The sequence below is a fragment of the Triticum urartu genome, chromosome 5 (assembly GCF_003073215.2).
Source record: "Triticum urartu cultivar G1812 chromosome 5, Tu2.1, whole genome shotgun sequence".
Classification (NCBI taxonomy): Eukaryota; Viridiplantae; Streptophyta; class Magnoliopsida; order Poales; family Poaceae; genus Triticum; species Triticum urartu.
Window position 1 is genome coordinate 208,645,890 of NC_053026.1, and position 16,855 is coordinate 208,662,744.

The 16,855-nt window shown below is 44.6% G+C and overlaps 1 protein-coding gene across 3 annotated transcripts; it reads left to right on the forward strand.

Annotated features, from left to right (window-relative positions):
• Positions 1-10,473: 10,473 nt before the first annotated feature.
• Positions 10,474-14,216, forward strand: LOC125508421. Of its 3 annotated transcripts, XM_048673130.1 has the most exons (4): positions 10,474-10,556; positions 10,682-11,062; positions 11,151-11,201; positions 12,774-14,216. In XM_048673130.1, exons 1-4 carry the CDS (start codon positions 10,476-10,478, stop codon positions 12,783-12,785), a joined length of 525 nt encoding a protein of 174 aa, XP_048529087.1. In that variant the 5' UTR covers positions 10,474-10,475; the 3' UTR covers positions 12,786-14,216. The 3 variants fall into 3 exon arrangements, 1 of the variants encoding a protein (XP_048529087.1); XR_007283460.1 differs by having other exon boundaries at positions 10,477-11,062; positions 11,151-11,999; XR_007283459.1 differs by having other exon boundaries at positions 10,477-11,999.
• Positions 14,217-16,855: the final 2,639 nt, after the last annotated feature.

Here is a 16,855-nt window from a genome sequence, read left to right on the forward strand (position 1 = left end):
TATGAGTCCACCATACCTACCTATATACGGTATCTACCTGCCGTTCCAAGTAAATTTGTATGTGCCAAACTCTAAACCTTCAAATAAACATTATGTTTTGTATGCTCGAATAACTCATGTATCAACTAGGGTTGTCCGTATCTTCCATGTTAGGCGGGTTACTCTCAAGAGGAGTGGACTCCGCTCCTCACTCACGAGAAAATGGCTGGTCACCGGGATGCCTAGTCCCATGCTTTATGCAAATCAAATCAAAATAATTGCAAACAAAACTCCCCCTGGAACTCTTGTTAGTTGTAGGCACTCGTTGTTTCGAGCAAGCCATGGATTGATGCTTGTTGGTGGAGGGGGAGTATAAACTTTACCATTCTGTTTGGGAACCGCCTATAATGTGTGTAGCATGGAAGATATCGCCATCTCTTGGTTGTTATGTTGACAATGAAAGTATACCGCTCAAAATATTATTCAACTCTATTACAAAACCAAGCTCTGGAACCTCTACAAATCCCTGCTTCCCTCTGCGAAGGGCCTATATATTTACTTTTCATGTTGAGTCATCATCCTCTTATTAAAAAGCACCAGTCGGAGAGCACCACTGTCATTTGCATTCATTACTGTTAGTTTACATTGAGTATGACTTGACTGGATCTCTTTTACCATGAATTACAATGTTTAGTCAGTCCTTGATCTTTAAAGGTGCTCTGCATTTATGTTTTGCGGTCTCAGAAAGGGCTAGCGAGATACCATCTTGTTATATCATATTATGATTGTTTTGAGAGAGTGTTGTCATCCGAGATTTATTATTATTGCTCGCTAGTTGATTATGCCATTGATATGAGTAAACATGAGACCTATGCGTTATTGTGAACATGGTTAGTATATAATCTTTGCTAAAAACTTCAATGCTGGCTTTACATATTTACAACAACAAGAGGAAATAGAGTTTGTAAAAGTTTTTCTTTATCACTTTCAGTTTATCAACTCAATTGCTTGAGGACAAGCAAAGGTTTAAGCTTGGGGGAGTTGATACGTCTCCGTCGTATCTACTTTTCCAAACACTTTTGCCCTTGTTTTGGACTCTAACTTGCATGATTTCAATGGAACTAACCCGGATTGACACTATTTTCAGCAGAATTGCCATGGTGTTATTTATGTGCAGAAACAAAAGTTCTCAGAATGACCTGAAACTCCACGGAGCGTCTTTTTGGAAATAATAAAAAATACTGGCAAAAGATCAAGACCAGGGGACCAGGGGGCCCACACCCTAGCCACGAGGGTGGGGGGCGCGCCCCCTACCTCGTGGCCCCCCTGGAGCTCCTCCGACCTCAACCCCAACTCTATATATTCACTTTCATGGAGAAAAAAATAAAGGAGAAGTATTCATCGCGTTTTACGATACGGAGCGGCCGCCAAGCCCTAAAACCTCTCGGGAGGGCTGATCTGGAGTCCGTTTGGGGCTCCGAAGAGGGGAATCCGTCGCCATCGTCATCATCAACCATCCTCCATCACCAATTTCATGATGCTCACCGCCGTGCGTGAGTAATTCCATCGTAGGCTTGCTGGACGGTGATGGGTTGGATGAGATTTATCATGTAATCGAGTTAGTTTTGTTAGGGTTTGATCCCTAGTATCCACTATGTTCTGAGATTGATGTTGCTATGACTTTGCTATGCTTAATGCTTGTCACTAGGGCCCAAGTGCCATGATTTCAGATCTGAACCTATTATGTTTTCATCAATATATGAGAGTTCTTGATCCTATCTTGCAAGTCTATAGTCACCTACTATGTGTTATGATCCGGCAACCCCGAAGTGACAATAATCGGGACCACTCCCAGTGATGATCGTAGTTTGAGGAGTTCATGTATTCACTATGTGTTAATGCTTTGGTCCGGTACTCTATTAAAAGGAGGCCTTAATATCCCTTAGTTTCCGCTAGGACCCCGCTGCCACGGGAGGGTAGGACAAAAGATGTCATGCAAGTTCTTTTCCATAAGCACGTATGACTATACTCGGAATACATGCCTACATTACATTGATGAATTGGAGCTAGTTCTGTGTCACTCTAGGTTATGACTGTTACATGATGAACCACATCCGGCATAATTCTCTATCACCGATCCATTGCCTACGAGCTTTCTATATATTGATCTTCCCTTATTTACTTTTCCGTTGCTATTGCTATCATCACTACAAAATACCAAAAACATTACTTTTGTTATCATTACCTTTTGCTACAGTTACCTCTACTATCATATTACTTTGCTACTAAGTTTCCAGGTGTGGTTGAATTGACAACTCAGCTGCTAATACTTGAGAATATTCTTTGGCTCCCCTTGTGTCGAATCAATAAATTTGGGTTGAATACTCTACCCTCAAAAACTGTTGTGATCCCCTATACTTGTGGGTTATCAAGACTATTCTTTGGCTCCCCTTGTGTCGAATCAATAAATTTGGGTTGAATACTCTACCCTCGAAAACTGTTGTGATCCCCTATACTTGTGGGTTATCAACGACAGACGAAGAATCAGGGGATGACAATTACATGCTCCTCTCCGAAGATGAGGTGAGCCTCGGCGACGAAGAATTCATCGTGCCTGAGGATCCCGTCGATCAGGAGCGCTTCAAGCGCCGGCTTATAGCCACAGCAAAAAGCCTAAAGAAAAAGCAGCCGCAGCTTCAAGCTGATCAAGATCTGCTAGCGGATAGATGGACCGAGGTCCTGGCAGCCGAGGAATACGAACCCGAGCGCCCAACCAAAAGTTACCCAAAGCGCAGGTTGGTACCCCAACTCGAGGAGGAAGCATTAAAGCCTACACTACCATCGTATGATGCGGCTGACCGGCCACCTCGTGGCTGAGACAAAGCGGCATATCAGCCCGAAGTCCAGCCCGCACCCCATCGCCAGTCAAACAAAAACACCAAGGTCCGGGGCTACACGCAGGACCTATGAGACGTATTGGAAAACTAAGCAGGACATACAAGATCGATCTACGGATCACGGGGGCGCGCCTCAACACGTGACGACGACCATCATGCCGGATATACTAAAGCAAATCCGGCCGGGCCGAATACAGCAGACAAGACTCGTACGAACTGCGTCGTGATATAGCCCAGCACAGAGGCGCTGCACACCCCCTATGCTTCACCAATGAAGTAATGGATCACGAATTCCCAGAAGGGTTTAAACCCGTAAGCATTGAATCATATGATGGTACAACAGACCCCGCAGTATGGATTGAGGATTTCCTCCTCCACATCCACATGGCCCGCGGTGACGATCTACATGCCATCAAGTACCTCCCACTAAAACTCAAAGGACCGGCTCGGCATTGGCTGAATAGCCTGCCGGCAAACTCCATTGGCAGTTGGGAGAACTTGGAAGACGCATTCCTTGACAACTTCCAGGGCACTTATGTGCGACCACCGGATGCTGATGACTTGAGTCATATAACCCAACAGCCCGGGGAGTCAGCCATGAAATTTTGGACTCGGTTCCTAACTAAAAATAACCAAATTGTCGACTATCCGGATGCCGAGGACTTAGTGGCATTTAAACATAACATCCGAGACGAGTGGCTCGCCCGACACCTCGGCCAAGAGAAGCCGAAGTCCATGGCAGCCCTCACGACACTCATGACCCGCTTTTGTGCGGGCGAGGACAGCTGGCTGGCTCGCAGCAACAACACATCTAAAAATCCTGGCAATTCAGATGCCAGAGATAGTAACGGCAAGCCACGTCGCAACAGACACAAGTGCCACAACAACAGTGACAACACCGAAGACACGGCAATCAATGCCGGATTCAATGGCTCTAAATCCGGTCAGCGGAAAAAGCCGTTCAAAAGAAGCAATCCGGGCCCGTCCAGTTTGGACCGCATACTCGATCGCTCGTGCCAAATTCACGGCACCCCTGATAAACCATCCAACCACACCAACAGAGAATGCTGGGTGTTCAAATAGGCCGGCAAGTTGAATGCCGAAAACAAGGAAAAGGGGCTGCATAGCGACGACGAGGAGGAGCCCCGGCCGCCGAACACAGGAGGACAGAAGAAATTTCCTCCCCAAGTGAAAATAGTGAACATGATATACGCAACCCATATTCTTAAGCGGGAACGGAAGCGTGCACTAAGGGACGTCTATGCGATGGAGCCAGTCGCCCCAAAGTTCAACCCATGGTCTTCTTGTCCGATCACTTTCGATCGCAGGGACCACCCTACCAGTATCCGTTATCTCGGTTCTGCCACATTGGTCCTTGACCCCATCATCGATGGATTTCACCTCACTCGAGTCCTTATAGACGGTGGCAGCAGCTAGAACCTGCTCTATCAGTATACAGTGCGCAAAATGGGTATTGACCCCTCAAGGATCAAACCCACAAAACCACCTTTAAAGGTGTCATACTAGGTGTAGAGGCCCGTTGCACGGGCTCAATCACACTGGAAGTGGTCTTCGGATCCCTGGACAACTTCCGAAGTGAGGAGTTGATCTATGATACGGTTCCCTTCTGCAGTGGCTATCACGCACTGCTCGAACGAACCGCATTCACCAGATTCAATGCGGTACCGCATTATGCATACCTCAAGCTCAAAATGTCAGGACCTCGCGGGGTTATAACAGTTAATGGAAACACAGAACGCTCGCTCCATATGGAGGAGCACACTGCGGCCCTCGCAGCAGAAGTACAAAGCAGCCTTCTGAGGCAAACCGCCAATTCGGCGATAAAGCCCCCGGACACCTTCAAGCGAGTCCGGAGTACCCTGCAACAGGATCGCCCGGCACGTTCTGAGCTCGCCTAGCAATTTGGCCTTTGTCCTAGCCCCAGTCAAGCGGTGAAATTTGCGCCGAGCATCCATAATTACGCACTCAAGATACCATGGGCATAGGCGGAGGCACGACTATGGCACGGCTCACAATGCGGCTCAACCACCTCAGGACCCGTATATCTTTACCATTTTCTTCCTTTCAGGACCCTATTCTCTGAAGGCCCTCTCCGATACCCTGATTATCGGACCCATCACGGGAAGGAAACACCAAGGAAGCAAGAAGCTTTGACGTACAAGGGAATCCCCAGGTGGTCTCTGATAACGATCGCTATACCTGTTTTACATACCCACACGCAGCCTGCCCTTGGATAGGACATGTCAAATAGTCCTATTTTTGCTTATTGCACTACTTGAATACATACGCTTTGACGTATCATTTAAATAACAATGCACAACATTAGCTTATTATTGCCTCTCTTAATCTTTTTTCCCTGTCTGCTCATTTACGACAAATTGCAACCGTACATTCTGGTACGTCCAGTGCGCCAGGGGCTTCAGTGTACCCCATAACACGACAAGAAAAGTCCGAACACTTTCGACAGTGCAGCACCCCGAACTTATAGCATTATATGCATCAGCTCCGAATCATGTCTTGGGTCAATAGTTGGGTTTGCCCGGCTCCCATGTTTTGGTACCTTATGTTCCGCTATATCGGCTAAGGTAGCACTAGGAGAACTACTGCGATTGTGTCCTGGTTCTTCCGAACGAGCACCTCGGTAGAGAAAGCCGAAAACTGACTGTCATGATGCGGCGAGAGCTGGTCGCTGTTTGAGAGGTCTCAAATCCTTAAAGATTTTTTCCGCTTCGGGCGAGGAATCGGCCTTGTCCGATTTAGGCGTATATAGCGCCCCAAGTTCGGCCTTCCGAATACTAGGGGCTTCGCCAAAATTTAAAATTGTAGACTTCTATGGCTAAGTGAGAGTGATAAAGCTGAATAGTCTGATTGCCTTGTTCGCTGCGCTAAACGCCTCCTTAAAGGACCAATTTTTTGTGGATAAAGAGTGTTTAAGATTTATCTCGAACACCTCAGTACTAGTTACATGGGGGCAGAAGCCGACGACTGGCCAACTCTTAGATTTTATAAACGGCCACACAGAAGGTAATATTTTAAATCGACAAGCATTATATAGCGCACATGAACTCGTTTTCATATTACAGGATCACACGAGTACATTCATTCAAATATTACATCCTTAGCACATTCTTCCGCCACAAGGCGGGCACCCTTCAGGACACTGTCATAATACTTTTCAGGGTGGCGATGCTCCTTGCTCTCCGGTGGCCCCTCCTTCACCAGCTTTTCGGCGTCCATCTTCGCCCAGTGCACTTTCGCACGGGCAAAGGCCTTGCGTGCACCTTCAATGTAGACGGACCTCTTTATGACTTCAAACTGTGGGCAGGCATTCACAAGCCGCTTTACCAGGCCGAAGTAGCTGCCAGGCAGGGGCTCGCCAGGCCACATCCAGAGTATGAGACCCTTCATGGCCAGTTCGGCTACCTTGTGAAGCTCGACCAGTTGCTTCAGCTGGTCGCTCAAGGGCACCGGATGTTCGGTCCTAGTATATTGAGACCAGAACAACTTTTCTGTCGAGCTCCCTTCCTCAGCCCGGTAGAACTCTGCGGCATCCAATACGCTGCTGGGTAGATCTGCGAACGCTCCTGGACAGCTCCGAATTCGGGTAAGTAAAAGGAAAGTTTCCTTCACATGCTTGCTTTGCATAATGAATGCCTTACCCGCCGCTATCTTTTTGACCGTCTGAATCTCCTGGAGGGCCTTTTGAGCTTCGGCCTTGGCATTTTATGCGTTCTCGAGGGCCTTCGCAAGCTCGGACCCTTGCGTCTTAGAGTCACGCTCCAAGGACTCGTATTTTTTGACGAAATCCTGGAGCTCTTGTTGAACCTCGCCGACTCGGGCGTCTTGCTTCTTGCGCTCGATGCGCTCCTGGGCCGCTCTATCTTTGGCCTCGTACATCGCCTTCTTCAGGGCCGCCACTTCGGTCGTGACCCCTAGCAAAATTCATGATGATCCTATGATTTAGTAACCACTTTTTTCTTTATCAATATACAGACGGGGTATCACTTACCTTTGTTCTCTTCGAGCTGCCTCTTGGTAAGGACAAGCTCTTCCTCGGACCGCTCAAGGTCCCGCTTCAGTCCGGAGACCTCCACAGTACGAGCAGCAGCAGCCAGCAGCGAAGCCTGCTTATTCACATAGACATATTCTGATTAGACTCCTGTGATTGTTATTTGATCCTCTGTTCGGCCTTTCTTTGCGAACACCAAACAAAGCATCAGGGGCTACTGTCTATGTTGTGATATTTTCTCATAACTTGATTACTTACCTCAAAGCCTGTTAGGAGGCTGGCACAGGCTTCGGTCAATCCGCTTTTGGCGGACCGAACCTTCTCGACCACCGCACTCATGATGGTGCGGTGCTCTTCGTCAATGGAAGCTCCGCGAAGCGCTTCCAGCAAGTTGTCCGATGCCTCTGGATGGACAAAGGCCATCGGCACAGACGGCTCGCCCCCCTTAGCGAGGGGTCGCCTGATAGAATCCGGAACCACTGGAGGGTCCGGCGCAGTATCCGGCTGGGGGCCAAACTTGCTGCGGCCCCCCACGGGAGTCTTACCCCCCATGCGCCCGGCATCCGGGATGTCGCCTCGGCCCGATGCCTTTGAGACAACACCTCGATGTCGTCCGTGGGCCGGGGGGAGGTGGCTATCGGGAGTGAATCGCTGTTCATCACCGACTGGCCCAAAGACTCATTCGAAGAAGATACGTCGATATGGGCTTTGGATGGACTGCATGATCATGTTTGACACGATAAGAAGCAATAAAACAAAACATACCAGAACTATTATAGTATCCGGATACTTACGACTTCGCCAGGGGGCTTGTCCCTGGGCAACCACTCCTCATCGCTGTAAGCGGCTGTTGTGGAGTGGTCCGAAAGGAGGGTCCTTCCCTTATTGCACCCTTTGGCCTCCCCAGATGGGGCGGCCTTCCTTTTCTTGTCCTCCCCGGTTGGGGGGAGAGAACTTTCCTCTTCCTCCTCCTCGTTTTCGTGGGAGGAGTGCGCCTCGGTGTTTTCGGACGATGAGTCCGATATAACCTTGCGCCAGAGACCTTTCCTGGTCCCCGTGGCCTTCTTCTCCGGCGCCTCATAGGGCGCTAGAACCAGCATCTCCGTTAAGAGAGCCCTTGCTGGATCTTCGGGCAATGGGGCTGGACAATCGATCCGCTCCGCTGTCCCTACCCAGTCCTGTTAAAATGGTGTGGAGGCTCATATCCCTCACATGATTATACCGGGGAAAGGAATATCTTATGAGATATAAAGATCTTACCGGATTGGCGGGGCGCTTTGCGCTGAGTCCGCGATCCTCGGTAAGGGGAGGAGGTACCTCGGCGGCCTTGAACAGCACCTTCCAGACGTCTTTGTGCGTCGTGTCAAAACGCTCTCGCAGCGTCTGGTGCTTGGCCGGGTCGAACTCCCACATATTGAATGCCCGTCTTTGACACGGAAGGATCTGGCGGAAGAGCATGACCTGGACCACGTTGACAAGCTTGATTTTCTTTCTTATCATATTTTTGACACAGTTCTGGAGTCTGGTCAGCTCTACCGATGAACCCCAGGATAGGCCCTTCTCTTTCCAGGAGGTGAGCCGCGTGGGGATGCCGGATCGAAATTCGGGGGCCGCCACCTAGTTGGTGTCGCGCGACACGGTGATGTAGAACCACCCCGATTGCCACCCCTTCACGGTCTCCACATAGGAGCCTTCGAGCTAGGTGACGTTGGGCATTTTTCCCACCATGGCACCTCCGCACTCCGCTTGCTGGCCTACCACCACCTTCGGTTTCATGTTGAAGGTCTTTAGCCACAGGACGAAGTGGGGCTTGATGCAGAGGAAGGCCTCGCACATGACGATAAACACCGAGATGTTGAGGATGAAATTGAGGGCCAGATCATGAAAGTCCAGCCTGTAGTAGAACATGAGCCCACGGACAAATGGGTGGAGGGGAAATCCCAGTCCACGGACGAAGTGGGTGAGGAATACCACCCTCTCATGGGGTTCTGGAGTAGGGACGATCTGCCCCACGTCTAGGAGCCGGTGTGCGATGTGTGCGGCTAGGTATCCGGCTTCCCGGAGCTTCGTAATGTTCTCCTCCGTAACGGAGGAGACCATCCACTTACCACCCGCTCCGGACATGTTTGGAATGGCTTTGCGGAGAAAATGAGAACTTGGGCACTGGAGTTCGAGTGCGCGAGAATGGATGGGCAGGGGAAGAAGAAGGCGTGGGTGAAAAAGAGGAATCCTTGTCCCTTTATAAAGGCGGTAGAAACTGTGCGCCTCCCTACTTGCCCCATAAAATCGCTTATTCCCCAAGCGCCACGATTGATGGCACGGTTGGGTTACCCATATCCGTATTGATGAGAATCCCGTGATAAGGGAAACACGATCTCTGCTTCGACAAGACATGCCAATAAAACCGCCTCGCAACACGTGCAATGGCAGGCAGGGAAAAATGGTTCGTAATGACCGGGCCACGGCAGGACGTCACGTTAAAAAAAGTTGTCAGCAGATTAGATTTGTGGAATAATATACTCTCTACGGTGGTATGTGGAACTTATTTTGCAGAGCCGGACACGATCCTTGTGTTCAAAATCTTCTATGGAGTATTCGGAGAAGGAACCCGTCTTGCAATGCCGAAGACAATCTACACGCCGGACTGATCGCCATTGAAGCCTGGTTCAGGGGCTACCGAGGGAGTCCTGGATTAGGGGGTCCTCGGACAACCAGACTATATACTTTGGCCGGACTGTTGTACTATGAAGATACAAGATTGAAGACTTCGTCTCGTGTCCGGGTGGGACTCACCTTTGCGTGGAAGGCAAGCTTGGCAATTCAGATATGTAGATCTCGTCCCTTGTAACCGACTCTATGTAACCCTAGCCCCCTCCAGTGTCTATATAAACTAGAGGGTTTAGTCCGTAGGACAATAACAATCATAATCATAGGCTAGCTTCTAGGGTTTAGCCTCTACGATCTCATGGTAGATCAACTCTTGTAATACTCATATCATCAAGATCAATCAAGTAGGAAGTAGGGTATTATCTCCATCGAGAGGGCCCGAACCTGGGTAAACATTGTGTCCCCCGCCTCCTATTACCATCAGCCTTAGACGCGTAGTTCGGGACCCCCTACCCGAGATCCGCCGGTTTTGACACCGATAGGGGGGTCCTTGGAATCCCAAGTCCGAGAGAACTGCTGAGTGACCAAGTTTGAGTAGCCCAACCATCTGACCCGGCTGAGGTTCATCTATATCTATCTACCTATCTATCTATCTATCTATACCTATACTAATTACAGACTCCCAAGAAATTACCATGTTAATCAGTAATTAGGAGTCGTTAATCTGGTGGGTCCAGATTATTACGGTGTAGATTCGATTAAAATTTTGCTTTCGTTGTGATAAAAAAGCTCCAAAACCTAAAACACGATTAGCAATCTTTTATCTCTTTCATTCACGTAAAAAAAACTCCAAAGTAGTCCACCTAAAACACGATTAGCAATCTTTATCTCTTTCATTCACGACAAAGAAACTCTATCTATTCATCTATGTCTCCTTCCATATAAAAATAAAAGGAAAAAACATGTCGCCTTTTCTTCAGCCCCGAGCAGCCGTGCCGCCAGAGCTCGCGAACCTTGCCGCCACCTCGACTCCTCCGTGTCCGGTGCGCCGCTGGAGCATCTGTCGCGTGCCGGCGAGCTCACCAGCGAGCAGCAGCCGCCCTCCTGCCTTGCCTTTTTCCCGTCCTTCCCTACTCCTCTCTCACCTCTCTCTGCCTTGCCTCCACAGGGACATCGGGACGTCGCCGGCATGCGAAACGAAGCCGCCCCAACTGGATCCACGCCCTCCACCATCGCCCGCTCTCCCACCATTCTTCCTCACCTCGAATTGGTCGCACCGGTAGCCGTCGTTGCCAGATCCTACCTTGGTCGCCCGCTGGAAGATCCAGCACCCTATGCATTGCCACATCGCGCCTCTCACCGTCGAGGGCGGCAGGAACGACGGAGTCGTGCATGTGTCGGCTCCTATGTGGTGCGTGCGGAGCCACTAGCTCGCGGAACAGCTGCAGGCCTGGAGCACCCCTACCTCGAGCGGCACTCATGCATGGTTGGTGGTCGAGACATCATAGGAGCTTCAGCCGGTGGCGTTGATCCAAAATTACTCCTTCCAGTACAACGTTCCCCAATGCAAAGTGTCCCTTTATTTCCCCTGCCCAGCTCCAATCTTGATCCTTCCATGTTTGATGTAATGTGTACAGAGAAACAAGGCCGCCGAGCCAAATTTGCTGAACCAGGCTACCAAGTTTGAGGTAAAAAAACTCAGCAGGGAAGTATCTATCCTGAATTTTCTGCACTACATAAATTTACCCATAGAATATATCTCTAATAGTACCCTGTCCAAAATGTTAGTGCTATTTCTGCAATTTTGCAAGCCGAATTTGTGCCAAGTGCATTGCTTAATATATCTCTAATAGTATATGTCCATTGCTATTTCCGAGATCTTCCATCAATTTCTATTACAACAGAAAAATGATCCCTGTCAACATATATAGTATGCACTGGGAAATCATGATTCATGGGCAGCTGATATATACAATGGTTGATAACAATTAATTTAGGGTCTCCATTCTACTATTTTTTTACATACTCAACAAATTTGTGACATCTTATCTGGTAGAGAAAACAGTCCGAGATATTCTATTCTTACCTACACATAATTCCGTATTGATGACTTAGCATTCAACATGATTCAGTTTCTAGCTTGTATACATTAGTATTATTATGAGCCACCTAAAAAGTTTTTGGGCTTTTAGTTTCAGTTATAGTCATGGACTGGGCACAATTCACAGAATAAGAAAATGTATCAAGCATTAATTTTATATGCGTGAAGCATTTTACAATGAAACGTTATTCAGATCTCTCTTTCAGATCTCTCTTACAGATCTCTCTTACATGAAAATTCTAAACATTATTCAGTACTGAGGACCAAATTTAGAAAATTCTAAACGAGTGGTGAGTTCAATCAGGTGAAAAATTGTAGGTCAAACATGAAAGGATGCACATTCGTTTTTGAAGTTGAAAATAACGTTTCATGAAGCAAACTTGAGGTATCAATCATGTCTCACTTTTTTTATTTGTATAATTGGTTGACATATGAGATGCCTTAGGCTGTCTCACAGTGATACTCATGATTTTTTGCTGTGCAAAAAAATACCTGCAGTACAAGAAATTATAAGAAGTAAATAGCATCAAAACGAAACCATCGTTGCTTTTTTTGGATAAAAATAGGTGAGATCTATTAAGCAATAATAGGGTTAGGAATGATGGTTGCTGATAACTATACATTTTTATGGATAGTCATATACCTGGATGTCGTCCTTCAAACACGAATACCTGAATTCTTATAGCACATAAATGATATTGTTTAGTTCTCCTTTCTAGAGTCTCTTTTGCGTCATGGTATATCTGCTATCGAGAATGATGCTCAGAAAATTCTTCGTTCCATGCCAAATGACATTTTGTTTCGACTTGATAACACCAGGTAACATGGTGGATGTCGCAACACACAACAGTTAAACTGTAGCGACATAGATATATGAAAGGGCAAATCATCTTAGCTATAGTGTATGGAAAAAAGAGCATAGATTAATGATGCTGAGAGCTAGCTCTTGCCGCATTATCATCTATCTATAGCTTTCAAGGACCAGTAATTGTACGATTGTATCATGTGATTGGTACTACAAAATTGACAATCTTTGTGTATTAATATCTTAATTTCAAGATGAATTGGAGAAGGGAGTCTGCTCTACGTTTTCTAATCTATCAGTCAATGTGTAAATCTGGTATTGATGTACAGTTATTAATAAAGTTTTCTTTTACAGATATTCTGCTAATGATAGGAAGCGTGGTTTAAAACTGCTCTGGCTGGAGTTGTATGCTTTGTGACTGAAGACTAGAGCTTGGTGTCATGGTGACTTGCAGCCACTCCTGATGGTCCTACCACCCAGCTTTTACTCTCTCGAATTTCCTTATTTTCATATTAACACTGCTATTGGGGTCAATCTATGTTGTTTACTGCTCTAATCAAGCTATTGCTAGGATTCCATGTTTCCTACATTGTATTATGCTGATCATTAGTAATTCAACCTACATTGTATTATACTGGTCATTAGTGGAATGTTGATTCTGTGATAATCTTAATACATCCATGGCTGTTGAGGAAATAGGGAAAATGTATAAACTGGTGAAATATCACACATTAACCTCCTCTTAGATCTGAACTAAGATCATATGGGTTCGGCCGTGCATGTCCATACATAGTGCATCGGGTTAATGTGCCTGAAGCGTAAGGACTCATGACATATTAACGAAGTGCACATGTTGAGTTAAAAAGTGTACATTTTTTTTTTCTATTACGGAACATTTGACGATGTTTTGTTTTGATCTTAATCAAAATGGTACAGAAGCAAGTCAAGGTTTAGTTACTGTAATTTTACTTACTGTAATTTCCACTCTGTTCTCTACAAGAAAAATAAATTATGGATAAATTGCAGTGATAAGCTATCAAAAAGAGACGTACATTTACTTATATTGCTCAATATTCAATTGATCGATTAGTTTTTAGTTACAAAAGTGTGATGTTTTAAAACTGAAAAACGAAATATTGGTTTAGTACCTAATTACAAAACACAACTAAGCATGGAAATAAGTAGCTAATTGTTTTGGCCTCACCTACTTATGTAATATCTGTTCCCGTATGCACATTTCTTTCTATTTTCCAGTTATGTGACATGATTGTCTGAAGTTTAATGCAACCCTCGAGATGTTTCTTGACTAAATGTCTAAATTCAGTGCAACTAGGATTTTCTCTATGAGGTTGCATCAGTATATTATACTGGGCTTTTGATTCAAATACGAATTTCTCCAACTATCTTTTGTGCTCGGTGTAGTCTCTTCCTCGCGTTGGGGAATTTAGATGGTTATCAGAATCAATTGGGGCATGCTCTCAACAACATCACTATTCACATGGTTGAGGTGGCAGAGCAGCTAAGCCAGACGGTGACCTCGCCCTGGAGATGGAGGCGAGCCGCAGAGGGCCTTGCTACGGCATTGTGAAGGAAATCAATAATTACTTATTTCCAGTTTGTTGTTTTATAATCGGTAGCACCTGTATTTACTCAATAAACGAGAAAGTCCGATGCATTGCTCATGATCCCCTTTTGTGGGGTTGTAATCTTGATGAAGAAAGAAATGTATATTTGCGTTGTAAAATGTTTCTTTGCCCTTTGGTGGTCTGGCCATGCAAAACACTCAATTATTAATGAGCATATTTTCTCCTCGCTACTACACAACATATGTTGCTTTACTTTGGTGTTGTTAACCAAGCTCTTCTCAACTGAGCTGAGAGCATGCCAAATTTAATAAAAAATCCAATACTGATTTGATTCAGAAGCATTTAGGAAGTGCATACAATTTGATGAGCATGGCAATTCTCAAAGTGTATTTTTTAAATTTCTTCAATTGCATTCATGTGTGATAAAAATTTGGAGTTTGTTTATGATGATATTATTACTAGCCCGTGCAGGTGCACGGGTGGGTGTGCCCAATATTGTGACTGGGACAATGTGGTGGAGACAAATTACCAGACTATATATGATCACATGTTAACAACGATTATTTATCCTTCCAAGCCTGCAGTCTGACCAAGGTGTTAAGAGTAAAGACCCTCCAACTAATGTCTTTATATACCATGGATGTGACATTTCTAAACAAGGCATACTCGAGTTGTTGTGTATTATTTTATACATAAATCCTTCCGATTTTAACCTCTTGGACAGGACTCATGAGTTTGCTACGTTTCTCTTATTTCCTACCGAAAGAAACAAATAGCATTGCTAATAGGAATGATCCCATAGGACATATATCTTGAAATACTTATTTGATGCATTTTAACAATGTTTTCTTTCTTTCAGGGATGAACCTGTTGCAGGCTACTGTGTAAAAATAATCATCAGACCAGTGTTTTGAGCAGTGAAGTTTGAATAACATGGGACATGATTTAGTACAAGTTTCACATTATTATATTTTAATCATTGTTAATTTCATGCACAGACGTAATAATTACAAATTTATATGTACATGGCATCAGTAAAATCTGGTGTCGCTTACAAAAATGGATAACTGACACGATTCTTTACAACCTTTCATTTTTATTGCAGCTTTGCTTTTCACCAATGACCTATTGAGACGATAATTAAGGTGATTTTTGTGCTGCTTAATTTTTATTTTAAAACTACATGTGTATTTCCATCATTGTGTTGCAGGCAAATAAAGAGAATTGCAGGATTATTTCTCAAGATCGACGATACACAAACAAGGCATATGTGGCAGTGGTTACACATATATCTTCCACGTACATAAATTGCCAAATATATGACATGCACCAGGAGAAAACTATTTTAGTTGTTTTTGGTTTTTAGTTACACAACGCCGGTGAGTATGATTTTGCTCCCCAATACATAATATTAGGAATTTTTCCTGTAATAAAATGATCAAGTTTTGAACATATATTTCCTAATACCACAGATGACATTTAATATATGGTAGACCAAGAGTAAATAAATCACAAAATAATTGAGATTAATGCTTCGTCTACTATTTAATTTTCGATGTGTACAGGTTAGCTGTTTCATGAATTTACTACAACATCTTTTAGCATATTTCGGTTATTGGTCCATGGTTTTTCTCCCATACTTAGGTTTTTTTGTTTGAACTATGTGCAAATTCTAAGTTAGTTCCGCCATGGGGATTGAACATCTACATCCTTACATCATCTTCAAATTTTATTTTTTTGAGGTTATTATCAGATTTTATGACAAGGAATTAAATGTAAGCCGTTTTTAGTTTCTTTATAACAACATTTACAGAACCGGCCGAGTAAAGTTCAATCAGGTAGGCCATGGCTACCATCCTCCATTCGGTTTCACTAACATTTAATCAGGGCTTGCATATTTTCTTTCAATTTTCTACACTTCTTGAGTGTACTAGATTCGAACTACTATAGTGGCTATTTAATGGATATGGTAACAATATCACCTAATCCTATTTGTATATAGACACATGTGTTCTTTCACACCCTTTCTTAAATTTGTTATTTGTACTAATTTAGCGTACTGCAGCTGCTTAATACTCCCTCCATTCCTAAATATAAGTCTTTCTAAAGATTCCAATAAAAGACTAGATGCGGAGCAAAATGAGTGAATCTACACTCTAAACTACGTCTATATGCATCTGTATGTAGTCCATAGTGAGATCTTTAGAAAGACTTATATTTAAGAACGGAGGGAGTACATGATATCATGAAGGATCTCGGCGTGACAAGGGTACGGACATATGAAGCATTCTTGTGGAGTGTAGCTATCTTTTGTTTTGACACAGAATTATATCAGCCCACTTCTATGTAAATTACGCATGATATTAGAAGTATCCATTCAACATTAGTCTTGCTTATTATATCTATAATCTATTATATTTTGTAATGCTACCGATCCAAAATCTTGGGTTTTTTTTCGAAATTGATTGATGTTATTTTTAATACATTGTTCATGTATGTCGTTTCTAGACGACATTTGAAGTGTGTGCTGCATGTTGCCAAGACTTTCACGGATTGCTCCCTATATATTTTTGCCTTCGCCTATCTCATTCTCATGACCCTTTAGTCAATTAATAAAATGTTTGTGTGCTTTCAACCATCATCTCAATGGCTTAAGGCATACTATTATTTTTAGCTATGCAATTATTTTAGGTATTCTCTTAGATAATAAGAGAAGGAAAATTTAAGTTCATATGCAAAGTTATGTTTGCTACATGTTTGTTCTGTGAATATTAGCATTGTCATAATTGTAACGGCCCCGTGCGAATGCACGGCTGAGGTTCATTTCCTTAGCCATACAGAGCCCAGGAA

Coding starts and splice junctions, on each gene's coding strand:
- LOC125508421 (XM_048673130.1), top strand. CDS start 10,476: ATGTCGCCTTTTCTTCAGCCCCGAGCAGCCGTGCCGCCAGAGCTCGCG. Junction 10,557..10,681: donor CCTCGACTCCTCCGTGTCCG/GTGCGCCGCTGG, acceptor TTGCCTCCACAG/GGACATCGGGACGTCGCCGG. Junction 11,063..11,150: donor ATCCAAAATTACTCCTTCCA/GTACAACGTTCC, acceptor TAATGTGTACAG/AGAAACAAGGCCGCCGAGCC.